This window comes from Hypomesus transpacificus, chromosome 19, assembly GCF_021917145.1.
Source record: "Hypomesus transpacificus isolate Combined female chromosome 19, fHypTra1, whole genome shotgun sequence".
In the NCBI taxonomy this organism is placed as follows: Eukaryota; Metazoa; Chordata; class Actinopteri; order Osmeriformes; family Osmeridae; genus Hypomesus; species Hypomesus transpacificus.
In genome coordinates, this window is record NC_061078.1 from 2,590,336 (window position 1) to 2,608,396 (window position 18,061).

At 44.6% G+C, this 18,061-nt stretch overlaps 1 protein-coding gene across 2 annotated transcripts in view; it reads right to left on the bottom strand.

Annotated features, from left to right (window-relative positions):
* The window catches only part of LOC124482184 (SH2 domain-containing adapter protein F-like), a 74,425-nt gene extending 57,811 nt beyond the window's left edge, over positions 1-16,614 (bottom strand). For both annotated transcript variants that reach the window (XM_047042596.1, XM_047042595.1), the window contains exons 1-2: positions 15,917-16,614; positions 951-1,086 (exon numbers count right to left, since the gene is read on the bottom strand). In XM_047042596.1, the coding sequence (XP_046898552.1) occupies positions 951-1,086; positions 15,917-16,351 (571 nt within the window). In that variant the 5' untranslated portion in view covers positions 16,352-16,614. The remainder of the gene's footprint in view (positions 1-950; positions 1,087-15,916) is intronic.
* Positions 16,615-18,061: the final 1,447 nt, after the last annotated feature.

Below are 18,061 nucleotides of genomic sequence, written 5' to 3' on the forward strand. Positions count from 1 at the left end.
TGCCAGGGAGACAGAACACAAGCACACTCCAGTGACAGGAACACTGATCTTCACCTCAAACTCAGACTTTTTAAATTGCTTCACTGGTGCTTGCTTACTTAAAGTGAGTGAAAGTTTGTAATAAAGGAAAAACAAATAGATTTCTCCAGAGTTTGTCTCTAGAGTTTGTCTGTCTGGTACACAAAATTGCACGATATCCCTGCATCACAAACAGCATCGCCGTAACAGTATAAAGCTCTTCCAAGTCTTAGTTAAAGAAAGTTAAAGCCTAAAATGCAGAACCCTATACTGCTTCCAGCGCCACACCTGGGAGAGGTGCCATCAGATCATCACTCTGCACCTGGTCATTGTCCCTGTGTTCTGTGGTGGATACGGTCTGTCTGATATGGTCTGGGAAGCCTTTGTCTTCTCCAGAAATGGTCGACCTGAAAGTGTTGAAACCGTAAAATGTATTGTGTCGGTGCGTACGCATTGAACATCTCAAACAAAAGCAACTCTAAAAGCCTGTCTTTCCTGAAAGAAGTGCTGTGTTATTTTTACCTCACCCCTCACTGTGCGTGTCTGCAGCGTCTACCTGGGAAGAAAGCCGCTGATTCTTGGTTGGTTTCTTGTCTCTCCACAGAAAATCATTCGTGCTCCACTGCATCCATCATGTACCTTGTCACTGGTGTCATCTGACCCAAGTTAATTAGTGACCAGCATATGGCCTAGTGACACTCCATGCTCATTAATGATCAATCGAGAGACTGACTCAATAATATGAATCTATAAAAACGGGCTTTGACGCATTACTAGGCACGTAGCCTGCGATTCACGAGAGGTTGACGGTGAATGGAGGGCTAAACATGGTGCCAACAGGAGAGGGAACTTGGTTTTCATTTTGAAAACAAGAGTTTGTGGCATGGTGCCAGACCTGTGACTGCAAGTGGGAGGGGAACGGCTGCATGTACCTGCCATCATCTTCTGGGCCTCGTACGGTTCCATGTAGCCGTCGTTCTCGGTCACCTTCTCCGTACTGGCCTGTGTACCACCGGCCTGCTCTGCATCGAAGGGGTCTGCATAGTCCTCCTGCCATAGGATAATGGGCTGTAAGGAAGTAAAGAAAGAGAAGGGAGGGAGGGAGGGCGGGCGGGCGGGCGGGAGGGAGAGATGAGTGATTTAAAGAACATGTTTGTCTGTGTTGAAAGTCACAGCACACTCATGGAGCCCGGGGAGTCACACAGCTGCACAGTGAAGCAAGGAGCTCCCAGGCTAAGGACCATGTCATTCACACATCACTATGGCTACATAGAAGAGGATGGGGTGAGAGACCCCAAAAAATCACATCCGTTCTCAACCTCTGCAGGCTTCCGTGCATTAGCATCTTGTTATAATATATTTTTTTTAATTTTTAAATTCCATCAGCTTTTTTTTCCAACTTGAAGTGCAAACTCTGCATTTAGAAAGTACTGCAGAAGATCAAGAATCAGAAGGGGGTAGTTCTACAGTATTTCGGTGGTCAGAGTCAAGGAATGGTGTTAATGGTCGCATGGCAAAGTAGCCCCATCTTAGCTACCAGGTGCAGTGAACATAAAATCTACAGTTCAACAATAACATCTCAATTAGAATAGCTAGCTAATTTAATGTATGGTGAACAAAACTATAATTCTACTTGGCAATAATTACATCTCAATTCCTCAACATCTTACGCATCTCCTCTTTAGACAGACTTAGTTCAGCTACTGTTAATGCACTTAATGACACAATTGCTCTCTTGACAGTGCCTGTATTTCAAAGAGTGGGAGGAGTAGAAAAAAAGGAGACAAACCGCAACTGGTAAACTGTCATAAGAGAAACTATTTGGTAGATTTACGCTGAGCTGGCAGTGAGCCAAAGCTAATTGCAGCCTTGCTCTTTCATTGAGAATTTGATGCAGAGGACATCTTAAGACCCAGAAATAAAGACAAGCATTCGTAGGCACAGGCTGTCTGTCGAAACAGTGTCTCACACCCCTAAATTATAATATATATAGAAAAACTTTCCTGCAGACAAAAAAAATAAAAATAAAAACCTGTTCAAATCAGAGCAGAAAATGTGGATTTGTCACTGCCATCTGCCATGTTGGCCCGAGGAAGCAAAGAGTGGCAGACTAGAGAGGGGGGGTCTGGACGGACCACTTCCTGTGTCTGGTGCTGGGACTGAGTGGTGGGACGAGAGGGCTGAGTGGTGCCGGTCAGATGCTCCCAGCAGCCGGCACACAGACGGGACAGCGGGAGACAGAGGCTTTGGGTCCAAACACTTGGAAGCATCTCAATGGAGACCCAACTGATGGAGTCCATATATGCATAATCAAGCATGTGCACAGGCTCTCAAAGTGGGACACACACAGGAAAGAGACTGATTGGCACAACACACCCTATGAGTCATTCGTTAGCTTCAGGATGTTATTTGATTCCATTCTTAATCAGCTCATCACTCATCTGGTAGGCCAGAGCATGGCGGTGGCAGGCAGTCAGTCATTCAGCCAGTCGCTCAGTCACTACTAGGTCCAGAGGACCAAGCCTCCAGAGGAACCACCGCTCATCCTTTCCTCCACAGCCTTTCCAGAAGCAGAGGCCACAGGAGGGCCACAGCCAGAGGAAGGCCACACCTGCCTGGTGTGTGGGGAAGCTAGGGGAATTCAGACCTCATAACACCTGCGAAAATACAGTCTATTCCTGCTTTCATGTGGTTTTGATATGACTTTATAAGACGATACTATTAATATAACTGAAACTTGTCGAGGCCTATACAGGGACATTGAGCTTGGATCGGTAGGGTTGTGTGGGTAAGAGGAACCAGAGCTAGTGAAGTTATGCAGCGTGAACCTGGCAGGTATATGCTCCAACATGTCACCCACGCCATACAAGGATTAGGCTCTAGATGGGCTTTAAAAGACACCCTTGCGTGTTCCTTGATTTTTCTCTGTTACGTCTAAGACTTTCTCCATTTCCATCTGTAGGAAAATAACTGGGACTAGTTCAGCCACAGCGTAATTACAGGTTCCTCCTCCGCTTTGCTTCTGTGAATTTAAGGGGGGGGGGGGGGGGGGGGGAGGGGAAGGGGGGCCAATCCAACACAAACACCATTTGGGTTTGTTTTTCTACCGCAAATGTAAAGCATCTCTCTCAGGACGTTAATTCAATTCAGACATTTGGATTACGAGTGTCACCGTGTTTGACACTGAAGTGTTTACTGTGACAAATGAAAAGAGCGTGGGGTTTTTTCCCCTCCTTTTTTCCTTTCACACCTTGCTACATCGAAAGAGAGCTATCAATCACCTTGTGTGTCAGTCCTGCTCCAGGTGCAATGGTGCACCATCCAAACCAGCTCAAACCATAACAAGACATATATCAGACAAACAAGGAGGTCATCTGTCTCACACAGGACACAACACAACACAGGACCCTGCCACATAAACCAAGACCCTGACCCAAAGTCCCACACAACTGATGAGCCTTTGGACCAACAGGTTATCTCCAGTGTCAGCCAATCTTGGATTTACAGTGCTGCATGTCGGAAAACGCCACGCAAAGGAGAACAGTGGATTATGGGAGCTGGGAATATACCTCCTCACATAAGATGGCACCAACAGCTGTTGCTTAACGAGAACCACAGTGCCCACACACTTTACATGGGGTTGTGAGGTCTTGTCATCAAACAGCTCCGAGGACAGAAAAAGAGTTTAGAAATTACACCAACTGGAAAAGAACATGGCAATCAAGCCAGACGTATATTTAGCCGCGGCCTTGTTCTCTCAATCATTTTTCACAATCACCCACTGAAAGCTCTTTTTAGCACCTGGTAATGTTCCTGTTCCTGGTGCCCACATGGGCTGCCCTGCCCTGCCCTGCTTTCAGCTGAAGCCAAGAGTGTGTTACTGACCAACACGCCTTCTCACCACCTCACTGATCAAAGCCAGCTTACCAACAAAAGACAGTGAATTATTTAATAACATACAGTAAATATTTATGCGTGATTAGGTGTGATTGTTTGAATAACACCTTTCAAAAGACATGTGAACAAGGTGTTCCTGCCAAAGACATCGTAAATCACAAAAGTGAGGAAAACTGTAGGAAGCAAGGAAACCAATCGAACCAGTCCAAGCGGAACAGAATGTCCACCAGCCATCCCTCACGGGAGGAAGCGAGCCTTTCCCCTTCGGACCTGAGGCTGATCTAGACTGGAGTGTTGGGAAGGGATGGAAGGGAGGCTGAGGACTCAGTGTTTTCTCCTCCCTCTCCCTGTCCCACTGCACTAATGACTCGACATCAGGTTGAACGTGGGGACACGGAGAGCAGGCTCTGCAGAGGAGAGGGGGCCCTGACAGAGAGCAGGGCACAGCCCGAGGACCCGCCATCTGCCCACTGGCAAACCAGCATGCGTCAGGACCACCGCCAAGCCACCAGTCATGAAAGTCTAATTCCACCCACAGTGCACTGCGGCAGACTCTCTTCTCCCAGGATACTGTGGATGTGAGCTTAGGCTAAGCAGGTGTCTTCACTTCTAAGGCCTCACAAACGGTCTGTAGGCTTCTTAGGACAGGTCCCCTGGAAGCAGGACATATCACTGTGCCGCAGAACTCAATTACTCTCATGCTGATGTCACGCCGTGCCCCTGGTTCAGCTTGTCTTGCTGCCGCCAGACAGACCGAGTGTGGGAACTAGCCCCTGCCTGCTTAGCATGCATTGCAGCTCTCTAGGAATGAAGTGGGTTTTCGAATCAGCGTGGGTCTAGTGAGAGCATTAGCTATGGAGGGAAGGTGTTATGGGGAGCTGCCTCTTTGGGTCGGCGTTCTGCAGAGGTTCCAGAGAGCTTCTAGGATTACATTTCAATGGGGTCCTGGCCCCTCATTAGAAATGAGACAGTCCACAGCCTTAAAAAATGCACTGTCTACTTGAGGCCTTAGCAGCTAATTATCATAAAGCATCAGGGGCCATGAAAAAGGACAGCTTGAAAGTCTTATATTGGCCGCCATGCTCATGGGAAACAGTGGCTAACACACTAGCCCAATTAAAGCTACAATAGTTAAGATTAACAAATACATTTGAATGTGTGCCCCCAATTCTTGTCTTAACTTCTGTGCTGTCCTCCAGCTCATGTTTGATTGACAGTGGTTTCACAGAATAAGCCAAGGAGGAAGGCCCCCCTTGCCGAAGGCGATTGGCTGAAACAGGATTGCAAGAACATAATTGGCTGGAAAGTAGCAAGCCATTCCAAAATTATAAATTGATATTCAACTGGCACTGAGCTGTCTGTGTTGCTAAACAACTCTCAGAGGGCCTCATTAGCTTACGTAACATGTTTACAGGGGACAAACTTATTTTTTTACATTAAAAAATCCCACCTATTCTACCATATTGCATTAAATTCCAACAACTCCTCCAAATATATGAACAATGTAAAAGTATCTTTGTAGAAAAAGGGAAAATAAGCTAAAAAGACCCCTTCTGATTTACAGACATCAATATTGTTATGAACCGACAGAGATGAATCCAGACAGGCAGACAGACAGGCAAAGACCCAAACAGAGAGTAAACAGACAGACAAGCAAAGACACAAACAGAGAGAGTAAACAGACAGACAGACAGGCAAAGACACAAACAGAGAGAGTAAATCAGACAGACAGGTAGACAGACAGGCAGGCAAAGACCCAAACAGAGAGTAAATCAGACAGACAGGCAAACACAGTCAGACCGACAGACAAGACATTAGTAACCACCTGATCGGCCGGGGACAGAAATGTGACAGAAATGCCAAGACTGGAGAGACGTTGATGGGCTATCATCGGAGTTGCCCCACCCCCCTCCTCCTCCCCTCGTGAGACCACCACCACAGCCTGAGTGCTGGAGAGGAAAGGGGGGGGCAATGGAGGGAACGGGGCGAAAAAGGACTGACGTCTGTGATTTATGTCTCCCGCCACGGGGGATTTCAGCCACTGATAACCTAATACGACTCAGGGCTTAGCAGCTCCATTGCATTAGGGCATTTCAAAGGGTTATTTCTGCTGCTGTTGCTCTTTTGTTCCTAAGTAAAAAAACTAAATAAATAAAAACTGCTATCAGAACCAATAGAGGCTGTCGGAGGAGAGGAGAGAAGAGGAGGAGATATTAGTCCGAAAGAAAAATACCAAAACTGAAAAACGCCACATTCAGTGTTTGGCTTGTAGATAACCGCTACAATGCATGTTGACATGTACTGTACTGTTCGGGGCACAATCTGCTTCAGTCAGCCTCGACAAACAGGGCGGCCTCAAATGTCCCCACAAGGCAATTTACTTGAAGAGAACAGACTGCAACCTCTGTGTTGACACAATGAAGTCACTATCAACAAGATACTAGAGGGACACAGAGAAGCAGTACAAGCTCAAATCCGGTTACAATTTAATAAAACCCTATTGTGAAGTCTGCAGCTCCCTTTGCAGTATTGCTCTCGAATGAGCAAGAGGGGTCTAGATTAGGACTGCTGGCTTTGACTCCCAGCCCATTCCGAGGAAGACTACATAGACAAAGCTCTCCCACAATCCAACTCTGACATTAATGAAACTTTATTGAAACGTCTCCCGAGCGAGCGGTTGCTGGCTGGGAATCAGAAGAGGCACTATGTGGCTCTGTAAGGACAAAGCAGCACTGAATGCCTACTTAAGAATCAGGGGAAGTAGCTAATCAAATTATGATGTCCCTTTTTCAATCAGTCACTGGCTTTGGAAGCTAAAACACTGCTAAGTGGGAGAGTACTTCTCATAAGTCAGGTAAATCATGTTTGTCCTAGTAGGGAGAATGCATTCGTTAGCTCTGCGTTGAGCTTTCGTACAGCTGCTGAAAGCTAATGTTTCATGTTTGACATGTGCTGCTTGTTTCAGAATGACTAAAAGGAAGGTATGTATTATGGTTCATGCAGATCCACAGGGAACCGTAAGTTAAAAAAAAACTAATTAAATGAAAAACCCACAGATAATACAACATTGAATAATGACACTGAGTACAAGTAAGAGATTACTTATTCCCTCCCTCAGCAGAGAATCATTATTCACAGAAACCCTCCTTTTAGAGGGTAATGATTTTAAGAGGGGTTTACAGCTTGCTACGTTAAGCGCCTCACCATGCAGAGGGCTGTTGTTCCTGGAATCTCCTCCTAAAACATCCAGCCATCAGTTTAACACGTGTCCCCAGCCCAACTCTGAGACATCTGTGTTGTTCAAAGCCTCGCTCACACTTTTAAATGCTGACTTATTTATTAGCTGCTCCTTTAAGATTCCAACCACATTCAAAATGTGGTCCTTCAGATCCCTGGTCTGCTGCCCATGTGGGGGGGGGGTCTTTGCACGCCCATCGGTGAACTGGGGAGGGAGGGAAGCAGGGAGGGTCACATGGAGAAGTGATTCAGTCTGTCATTGATCATACTTTGCATGTGAACGCTTCCAGACTCAGCGGCGGTGACGTGTCGTGCACCGCGGTGCGGTGTTTGGAGTAAGAACATGGTTGGTGATCTAGAGTAAAAGGAAACCGTTCTTGCCACTTGGTTGGAGGGAGAGTGGGTATGTAACACTGCTGGATAGGACGTGAGTGGGCTTTGCCCTGCAGGCTCGTGTCAAAGACCCTTATGAGCTTTCTTTGCACGTGCACACACACAGAAACATTCTGAGGCCACCAAAAGGAAGGGGCACAGCTAACTTGTGGTTTCCCCGTGATCCAATCAGCACTTGAACGACGGTAACGAGGTGCTGATGATCACTCATCTACTTCTATCAATCTCTATGACAGAAACTTCCGGTACATCCTGTCAGACCCACAACCGGATTTTCTTCTCTGAAAAACGTCATGTGTGCAAGAACGTTTCAACAGCAAGATGAGTGAATAAGTAACAAGAGAACTGTACAACACGGTATCATCATTTCTGCTGCGATCCAGAGCCAGCCTCCTGCCTCGTTTCTTCTCCTGAGCCCTGGGGATTCACAAGAACAAGATCAAGGTCGGACGTTTCTTGTTTCCTGTCAATGCCAGATGGATCCCCGAAAAGAAACATGGATGATGTCTTATTTTTGTATGTATCTTTAAGCTCCTTCTATTTATATTCCAAACTGTGATGACACAAACATTGCGTAAGACTGAGCCAACAGACAGGGAGAATAAACAGGACACGCAGTCGCTTTGGCCCCAAAAACGACATCCCCAAGCCTGTGTTCTCACAGGTGCTCCACTTCCTCTTTTAATATCTTGACTGCCTGCCAAAAAAAACCCAGAGCACTGTCACGTCGTCCAGTGTCTCGATGGAATTCAATACACTCGTGTCTTTTCCGGCGGAAATCTTTTTCTTGCCATTCATTCCTTTTAGAGAGCGTGTCCACTTTTGACTCCCTTGACTCCCTAGGCAGCCGAGTGTAAGACAGATTCAACCACTACCTACAGACCTCCAGTGTGACACACACTCAAAACCCTCCCAGGACCTCGACTCGAGAGAGGGGTGTTGGGGAGGAAGGGGTACCACCTGATTAAGGTGCTCTTAATATGCGACAGGTATTTAAGATTAAGCACTTGAGGCTACGCTTGGCAAAATCCAATTTCCTTTCTCTGCCTTCTCTCCCACTGAAACTGAATTATTGCTCTTTGACTTTAAGAAAGAGGGAAGTGGAGTTTAAAGTGTGCTGGCTCACTAGGCACAGAGGTCTGAGGCATTTACAAACACACTCTCTCTCTCCCCCTCTCTCTCTCTCTCTCTTTAACATACACTGATGCTCTCATGGTGTTGCTACATCTACGAGCCACAGGCAAAGCTAAGCTAACACGTTCTGTTATGCTGAATAGAAAACAAGAACCGACCACATTATGAAAAGTTGGCCTCTTCAAACAAAAGCCATGGATGGCCGTCCACTGAGCGAGTGGAGTTTGGATTTGGGTGTGTGGTGATTTATAGAGCCTGGAGAACAACAGAGAAGGACTGGGGCATAATCATGGCCAAGGGAAGATTACTTGATTGCGGAGGGAAGTGCCGTGGCCTCAGATAGCCTTTGTGTGGTGAGTGTGTGTCTATAGGCCCCAGCACGTCAAACCCACAACTCAAGGGAATGACAATACATCAGGCAGGGTGGAGTCCTGTATCAGGGCAGCAATCGCTAACATGGCTTTCCTCTTCTCCCAGCAGGACCCGGAACAGGAGGGTGACTTGACTTACAGCTGTCTAAGGAACATCCAATGACCTTCTTCCCCTTCTGCGTATTCTAGTCTCCAGTGACAGAGGACTAGGTTGGAACCGGAGAGGAAAAAATGAACCGTGGCTACATGGTACAGAGGATGAGGGAGCAGAAACAACATGCTTAGCCTGCCTAGCGGCAGCGAGCACAGACTTGCCCAGTCAAAAGGGAATGTCACCAAGTTGTAAACACTTCCTTTCAGGAAGAGAGCACTTCCTTAATCCTGGAGCAACCCTCTTGGTCCTTGTTTTCGACCAAACAAAAGCAGACAGTGGCCTGGTTTCTTTAACAGTCGTCCAATGACAGCAAAACCATCCACACCCATAGCCTGCACATTGTCTATGACACCTATTGGATTCACTTCAAATCGACCCACAGCAATGACTTCAGACTCACATTATACAGCTCAAAGTTAAAAAAACTTTACAAAACACGTTAAGCGCTGAATGGCTGACATGGAATACCATGAAGGAAATTGGGCGGCACATTCAGTAGCGGAAACACAGAGGTCAACGGTCTAACTCTAACTGGTTTACTCCTACAGACTGATACAGCAGCCCAGCCCACTGCCCAGCCGGCACACATAACAGGCCGGCACCACCAGCCACAGCACAGTTCCTCTCCACTTCAACCTCCCAGAGGCACTTTTCCCTTCCGCACACCACCCACAATTCACAGGGATAATTCCTATGTGCTTCCACTCCAAAAGGTCGGAAAAAAAACTAAAACAACACCAAACATGACGAAAACCAGAGCAGTTCTTGGAAAAGCAAAAAATGTCGATTCGGCCAAAGCCTAGTTGTGTGTACCCAGGGGATGAATGCAGTCCTACTGTTTCCAGTGAGTGACGGTTAAAAATACTCAGGCTTCACTCAGACTCTCTTTTTGAGCCAGGGGATGGAATGAAACCTCAGGGAACAATTTGTTTCCTTTTAATCATTGTGCCCTGACGATCTCCCTGCCCATCAGGACTCCCCCTCGTATGCACTGCTACACACTGTCATTAAACTAAACAGTGCCATGTGTCGCCAACTCTCAAAGCTATAGTGTCTTTAACTACTAGGTTATAGCATATAGGCTAACGGGGACCTGATCATTAGTAGAGTCACCACTGCAGCAGCAGAAACAAAAGATTGTAAAATGTGACAGCTTACAGGTTGCTAGCCTGCTTTTTCCTCTCACAAGTTAAAATACATCAAACATATGTTAAAAGATACTTCTTGCTACTGCTTTCTGTCAATCATTTTGAGGAACATTTGATGGTGATCAGGGTCTTCAATCACTTACTGAGCTGATACTCAAATGAAGAGCAGAACATTTCTGAGCTCTGTCCTCTAGTCATTCCACCAGTCAATCCTGTGGTCATCTCCGCCTGGATGACATCATCCTTCCCAAAACAGAAAACTCTTTTGGCATTGGACCAACAGCCAACTGACTGTCTTCCTATCCGAGCAACCTTCCAGGATTCCTGTCTCAGAGGAAACGACCACCTACGAGTTCCTGTTCCAGAACCAAGTCATGTTCATAATCTTTCTCTGAATGAATTGTATTTGATTGCACTTGAACAATTCCTCATAAACTTGAAAAACAGTGGCTTGAGTACAGCTGGTGCAACATCCTCAAAAAGTTCTATGACATTCTACAACACCTCAGAGAACAATACGATTGACATCAAACATTGAATATGCAACTCTTATCCCAGAAGAACAAACAGTGCTAGCGCCAGAACAATCATAGACCAGCCTCAGCTGTAATTATGGACAGTGTGTCCTTAGCAACTCACAACTACTGTGGCGTTTGAAAGCAATTATGATAATTGCGGGGGGGAATGATTAATTTACTCAGTGTACACTATGTAACAATGAATGAATCATTAATCATAATTTATAAGGTATTCAGTTTAAAGGCTATGTTACTGTTCCAAAATAGCTTTAGCAGCAGAGGAAAAGTTCAAATTACCTGATGCAGACAGTTCGTGGGTATGACCTCAACAAATGCTAGTCAATGACTGGGAGCTCTTTCACACAGTATGTGGCAAAGCTATTAAAATAATTGAACACTTTCTATGCCATAACCTTCACAGGATACTTGACTGTGGATTAAGTTAATATACTCCTACTGAAAGATAACCTGAACTCATTGTTTGCATACAGTATGTGCCACATTGTTCACTTTAAGCACCTAAATCTCTGTCTGGCATAAGAGTATTTATAGGCAACATTTGTCAATGTCTTCCATAACACTGCTAAAACAAGAAAGCCTGTTTGATGCTTTGTGGAGGTGAAGGGCATTTCCCACTCTGTAGTGACATTCAACTATGCTTGCTATCACACCTACCCACCTTCATCTGATAGCGAGACGCTTTGGGACTGCTCTCAAAAGACAAGCGCGCCTCACAGGATGGGTTCTGCTGCGTCCGTCCAGCCACGAGGTGGTCAGACAGCAATGTTTACTTCAGCTTTGACATTTCTTCCATCGCCAGCAGAGATGAGAGTGGGATGTCAGAACACTAAGAGCTGGCAGGATTCGCTAATCACATGCCCCTACAGAGCGGAATGCCAGGAGCCAGGGCTTTCAAGAAAAAGGGCTTTACGACTGCGGGGAGAGTGAAGCTGCAGAATGTTCAGCCATTCACTATGCCAGACCAGTCAAACACACTGGATTTACCCACCCTGGGAGATTGCAACTGGAAGAAGGGTGCCATAATTCAGCAGGTACACACCCGCAGTGTGCTGTACCCCCGCATCAAGAGAATCAAATTCAATCATACCAGAAAACATCAGAATAGATTGAGCATAACGCCATTGTGTAAAGGAAACCTCACAAGTCATGGATGTCTACTGCAGGAGAAAATGAAAGAGCATCTAAACCCCCATGCGCTGTTCAAAGGCACTCCTAAGCCAATTACACACAACTGTCCCTTCAAGGACTCTGCTAAACGACACCTGATTGGCTCCCAGCGCCTCCTCTGATTCCATTATCAGAAATGTGATCTGAGTTGCGGAGGCGAGGCAGCTGATGCCCACTTGTGGCATTCATCTCAAACACAAGGAGACAGACACACTCTCCACAGACAGACAGAGAGAGAGACACAGAGAAAGAGACACAGAGAGAGAGACACAGAGAGAGAGAGCGAGAGAGAAAAAAGGAAAGACAATACATGAGATGTCTGAAGTGGAAATTGGTTTCCGAGATAGTTATTCGAGTCAGGTGGGAATGGGTCTTAAGCACAGGCCAGAAGAAAAAAAAAAACATAAGCAGACCTGAGACTCTCAAGGTGCAAATATGCTTTGCTGCACTTTGGGCTCTATAGTGCTGGCTGTTCTGCTTTCCATCACCTGGGGGGAGAGACGGTTAGGAAACAAAAGGTTCTAACTAACAACATAATCATTCTAAATGCTAAACTGCCAGTCATCCCTTTCATGTTCAGGGATGTGCTGAGCCAGGAGCTATTAAAAAGGACGTGGAAGAGAATAAGGAAATAACCATGCAAGAAATCTGTCAAGCCAGATATCTCACTCGGTCGTACGACAGCTGTATATGTTTATGATCCAACTGCATGCTTCTATACATAGATATGTAAACTGGTTTATGAGCCGTCCTTGTGTCCTCGCTACTCTGGCTGTGGGGAGCTAGGCATAATGTCGATAGTACAGGCTCTAGTAACAAAGGACATGGTTGGTAGAACAGAACACAATAATGAATACAATATAATGCTGTGCCTTCAGTGCTATCAATGAGAAGGTATGACTAAGTAAAAACAAGTTATGGTTCTGCACTTATGTCTATGTTGACATATTTCCAAAGTCATTTCCAAAGTTGTGTCCGTCATCACTTTCAAGTGTCCTTGAGAAGTTATTTTCAGCTGAGCAGGAGGATGGTTTAAAAGATGAGGCCCTTAATTAGTTCCACCGCGGCAGGCTAATAATTGATCATCTCCCTCAACTCGCTCTACCATGAAGGTCCCGCCATGATAAACAAACAAAAAACAACAAGGGTTTGCCATAACGGCACTTCCATCAGCATGGAGATAATGGCTCTCACCGAGGTCTCTTGTAATACAAATATATATATATATATATATATATATATATATTCATGAAACACAGCCCCTCACCTACCTTGCTTTCTTCTATGTAAACTGTTAATAATACAATGAAAGTGATTTTGAGGACTGAGATTAGGACTAAACACTATACGATGCTATTGACAGCCCAGGCATTAGATAAGCAGTTATATAATTAGCATCCAGCAGTCAAGTAATTAAAACATCAATGGGGCTCATGCTGTAACAAGAAGGCACCAGCATAGACTGTCTCTCTCTCGTCAGCATACTGCTCTTGAGGCAGCAAAATTGATACAGCGAGAGACAGAGAGAGAGAGAGAGAGAGGGGGGGGGGGGGGGGGGGGGGGGTTATGTTGCAACACTGGTATTGCACCAACCCTCAAAACTCTGTCAGTTTAAAGATGGTCAAAACTCTTAAATCACTTGTTTCAAAAAGTAGCGTTATCAAACACAAAGCTACAGGATCATATCCACACACTGTAAGCTCCATCCATTCCACATTCTCAGTTTGTTTTAAGGGAAATAATCCTTTAGTAGGCTTTACATATGTAATTGTTGAAGATTGCCACAAATATCTCAAATTGCTAAATATTACATTAAAATGTATTTGGTCTGGAGCATAGCAACTGAATTTAAGCCAACATGTATTTTAAGCAGGGATTTAACATGTTGTTCAGATGGCTTTATATCAATGGTAGTTTTTTTGTCTGAGTAAGCTTTGTTGGAGACTAGACAATAGCTCCTTCTGGAACATTACCTTGTCCTGTCAGATACAGAAGCATTTTTAAGGTTGAGCGCTTGTGTTGCCTGGTGACCAAACCATCTCAAGGGCTGCTTTTTCTCTTTATTGCATTGCAGGCCCCCACCACCACCACCCCCACCCCCACCAACAACACAAATTTCCACCAGAAGTCATCAGCGTGTTCAGCAAACATCTAGACCTTCAAAATCCAGGTCTCTAAAATGTAGCTCTGAATCACCCATCAACTTGGATTGAAATGCTATTCCTTCACATCATGTTCCTGTTTGAAGGAAGTCACTTAACCCATGCCAGAGAGTGATCTGCACGTCTGCTTGCTGCACCATATGTGCCCAGAGTGGAGAAAGGGGGGTTGAGGCAACAGTATTTTCCTGCTTGAGAATGCCATGCCTAATTGACTGCTGAGATCAAAATAAACCCCAATTAACAGGAGACAGAAGTAATCCATTTAATTAGCCAAACAGAAGCTGTTGCAGAAGAAATAAATGTTGAGTCCTGACTTTACCATTGTTTTATTCTAAAAGGAGCACGGCAACTTAATTATTCTTTACATAAATCCCTGCATTACCATCAGAATCATCAATGGGTTTGCAAAACATACTGGTACAAGACAGTTAAACAAAGACACATTCCAAATATAAGATGCCAATTTGTACAATCCTTCTTTGCAATATACAGTATGAGGGATAGTACAATGGTAGCCTAAATGACTACAACTGTTTCCTCCGACAACTGATTTAGTTCTCAGGCATGATGACAAATGCTTGTTAACCCCAACACACACAAGCCTTGGCTATTGTGTAACGGGTTGTGTCACGAGCAGGAGCAAAACAGACAACTTTATGGCTATTTGTTAACCTGACATAAAAAGAACCTCTTTGGAATGGAACTCAATGTGAACAGACCACACCTGAAAGCAGAGGAGTGGCAGGTACATGCAGGAAACAGGAAGAAGGCTGAATATGGGTCTCACACATTTTATAGGTAAAATCAGTACAGTGTTTTAATATGTCATACAACACAGTTGGTTTGGCATCTCCCCACACAATACTATGATTGTGTTGTGATGCAAGAAGCTCCGAAAACAAATACCTGGCATTTGTCATTACTGTGTCAGCGCCACAATAAAACATGGAGTGAAGTTATGCAGCTACGCTGTTATCAGACCTCTTCCTCCAGTGTGTGAGTTGAGAAGCTGGTAGGCTACATTCCTAAGCAGAATCACACTTCATTCGTCCTTAACCTCACTGACATTGAACATCTCAAGTTTCTTCAAATGAACACAGTGTGTATGAATTCCTGGAGAGTCTAGCTTGTCACTGAGCTTTAAGGCACATGGTGGAACACATTGCCTTCAAGCATTATTGCCGTCTGTCTCTACATTTTTCTACCAATGGTAAAACCCCACGGGGTAGACGTGAAATTGAATAATTTTAAAAATAGTAGGCCAACTGCTGTTACAAATAACAATTTGCAGAGTATAGTTGAAATCACTAACGTCTATGTTAATTAAGGGTTCAAACTGCTTACATCTGTTTCTGTCTATTGCAGTTTCTTACTACTCAATTGTGCTTTTGGTAAACATTTCTTAACAATAATGACAGAAATCAACGAAAATCTATTTGTCCCGATGTGTCCAAATGAGGTAGACTAAACAATCAATGTGTAGCCTACCTTTCTAGTTAATACCACGTGTGCTAATAGCCTAGTGTCTGTCACGAAATCTACAGGGGACCAAGACTTACACCTGTACGATGTCGTTCAACCAGTTTTAACGACTATAGTTTGGAAACATATTCAGTTTCAATGAGGGCAAGTAAGCTACTCTACATAAAAAGTTGTGTAGGTTAGCAATGTGTTTGGGACCTGCATGGCTACTTACCTTTTCCTTGTTTTCATGATCCGAGGGAGGCGAGGTAGGAGATTTAACGCTCCCTACAGCAACAGCTTGGGCTGCTATAACACAGCTGCCCGGGGCAGAGTTGCTTTTTTCGATTGTTTCCACCTTTATGAGCCGGTGCTTTGGTGACACATACTTTATGTCCGGAGACCCCACAGAGCTCAAGCCTGTTCCAAACGAAATATTTCCGCCTGGTGTGTACGGGTCTTCGAAGTCCAGTTCCTTCTGTAGTTTGTAAGCAGCAAGAATGTCCGGCTGAGCGGGGCTCGGATAAGTGGCCCCAGAGCTTGGTTGTTGGTAGCCAGGAGTACCGGACACAGCTTCGTGTCGACAATGTCTGTAGTCCGGTTTTGGAGGCGCCGGAGGTGGTGCTTTGGTAGTTTTGAATCCTAGGTGTTCCTTGAACCATTTGGCCATGCTGCCAGTGCATTGCTCACAAGTCAGTTGAGATATTTTGTTCTACCTTTCCTGGTCTTACTCTTTTTTTGTGAGCGTTAGGATCCTTGGCTCACTCCGACTTGCTTCGGAGTACCTCTTTTGCTCCAAGTCCGACAGAGAACCTCGCGCTAACCCAGCGCGCGCAGCCACAGGCACTTTCTGATCTCCCTTAACTCTGACACTACTGTCGCTCTGACAGCCCGACCGCTCTCTACGCCAAGCCCATGCTCTAGCCCACGCAACATGGGAGAGCGCTTGTGCAAAGAAGGAATAGGCACTTCCCTGTCTCCTCACCTGAGAACATTCACTGCCATCTACCGGACTATTGTTCCGCATCTTATGCTCAACCTAGTTTTACTGTCATCAGCGTTTTTGTTTGTATGGGTGTTGAAGAAATTTAAATGAAATTAATTTATAATTCATGGACCGCCGAGAAAATTATATTATTCCATAATTACTCCCTCCAGTATTGGAACTCATGCCAGTACAACTGAAGGAAGATGCATCCATGACATTTACAATTAGGCTAACTAATCTCTGTGTGACCACTGGAAACGCATCTGTAAATAGCAAAAACCTTTAACCAAGCTGATATTCAGTCACCTTCCAAACATTTGCATCACAGGCTGAGGTGGCACAAAATTAAAGTTATAGCCATTAAAGATATCCAAAGCCTATATTAAACAAGGAAAACCTTGTATTGTGGTCAACACTAACTTTGCAATTCAAGACAAACCCACTCATTTGACACAATATTAGCAGGAACCAGCAGCAACACGCATGGCCTTTTATGAAGCAATATTTCATTTCAAATCACTGCACAGTGCTGCTCAGGTTAACCATGACAAAGCCCTGGGAAAATGAACTCCCATGTGTTGAAGATAAAACATCTATTATCTTCCCCAAATATGCCATCTTTTGATGGAAGGTCGGAAGTATAATTTCAGTCAGACATCCTTTTAATATTCCATTCACAAATGTAGCAAAAACATGAATATTCATAGAGTGAAACTGGACATATTAAAAAGACAAATAAAAAGCGCTTAAACATGGGCGGTAAATCATTTAGATCAGAGCTGACATTGATAGTTTCTGAATGTAGAGTTTGGCTCCGGGAGAGGTCTCTGAAAGACAACTGACTCCATAACACCTTGTGCTTGAATATTAGCGCTTGACTGCCTGCATAAAAGGGTTAGGGTTAGTTATTATCTTATTAGTTTAAGATATGCATTGCAAACCACCAAGCTCGAGGCACTGTTTAGGACCTCACTCGCCAACTGCTTCATACTACTACCACCACCCAGGCTTCCAGCACCCAGGCCAGGGGTTGAACCACAGGAAGCAGACAAAATAATTCAGATACGAGAATTCAAGGTTTAAATTCAGGTTGCTCAAATTCAAACAGTAAAATTCAGATCACTAAAATGTTATGAAAAAAGTCGAGCGGAAAATTTTCGAAACAAAAATATTCGAAGGATATAGGATTCCCGGATTTTGCCATCTGAATTTTTTCGGCTCGAATTTTTTCGGCTCGAATTTCCTCGGCTCGAATTTTTTGTTTACATTGAAATTGTTTACATTGAAATACATTCACATTTCAAATTTTAAAGAGGTGAATTCAAAACCAACAAATTCGGCGGTGTTTAAATGTCAATGTTACGTAGCTATTCAATGCCTTTTAAAATTGAC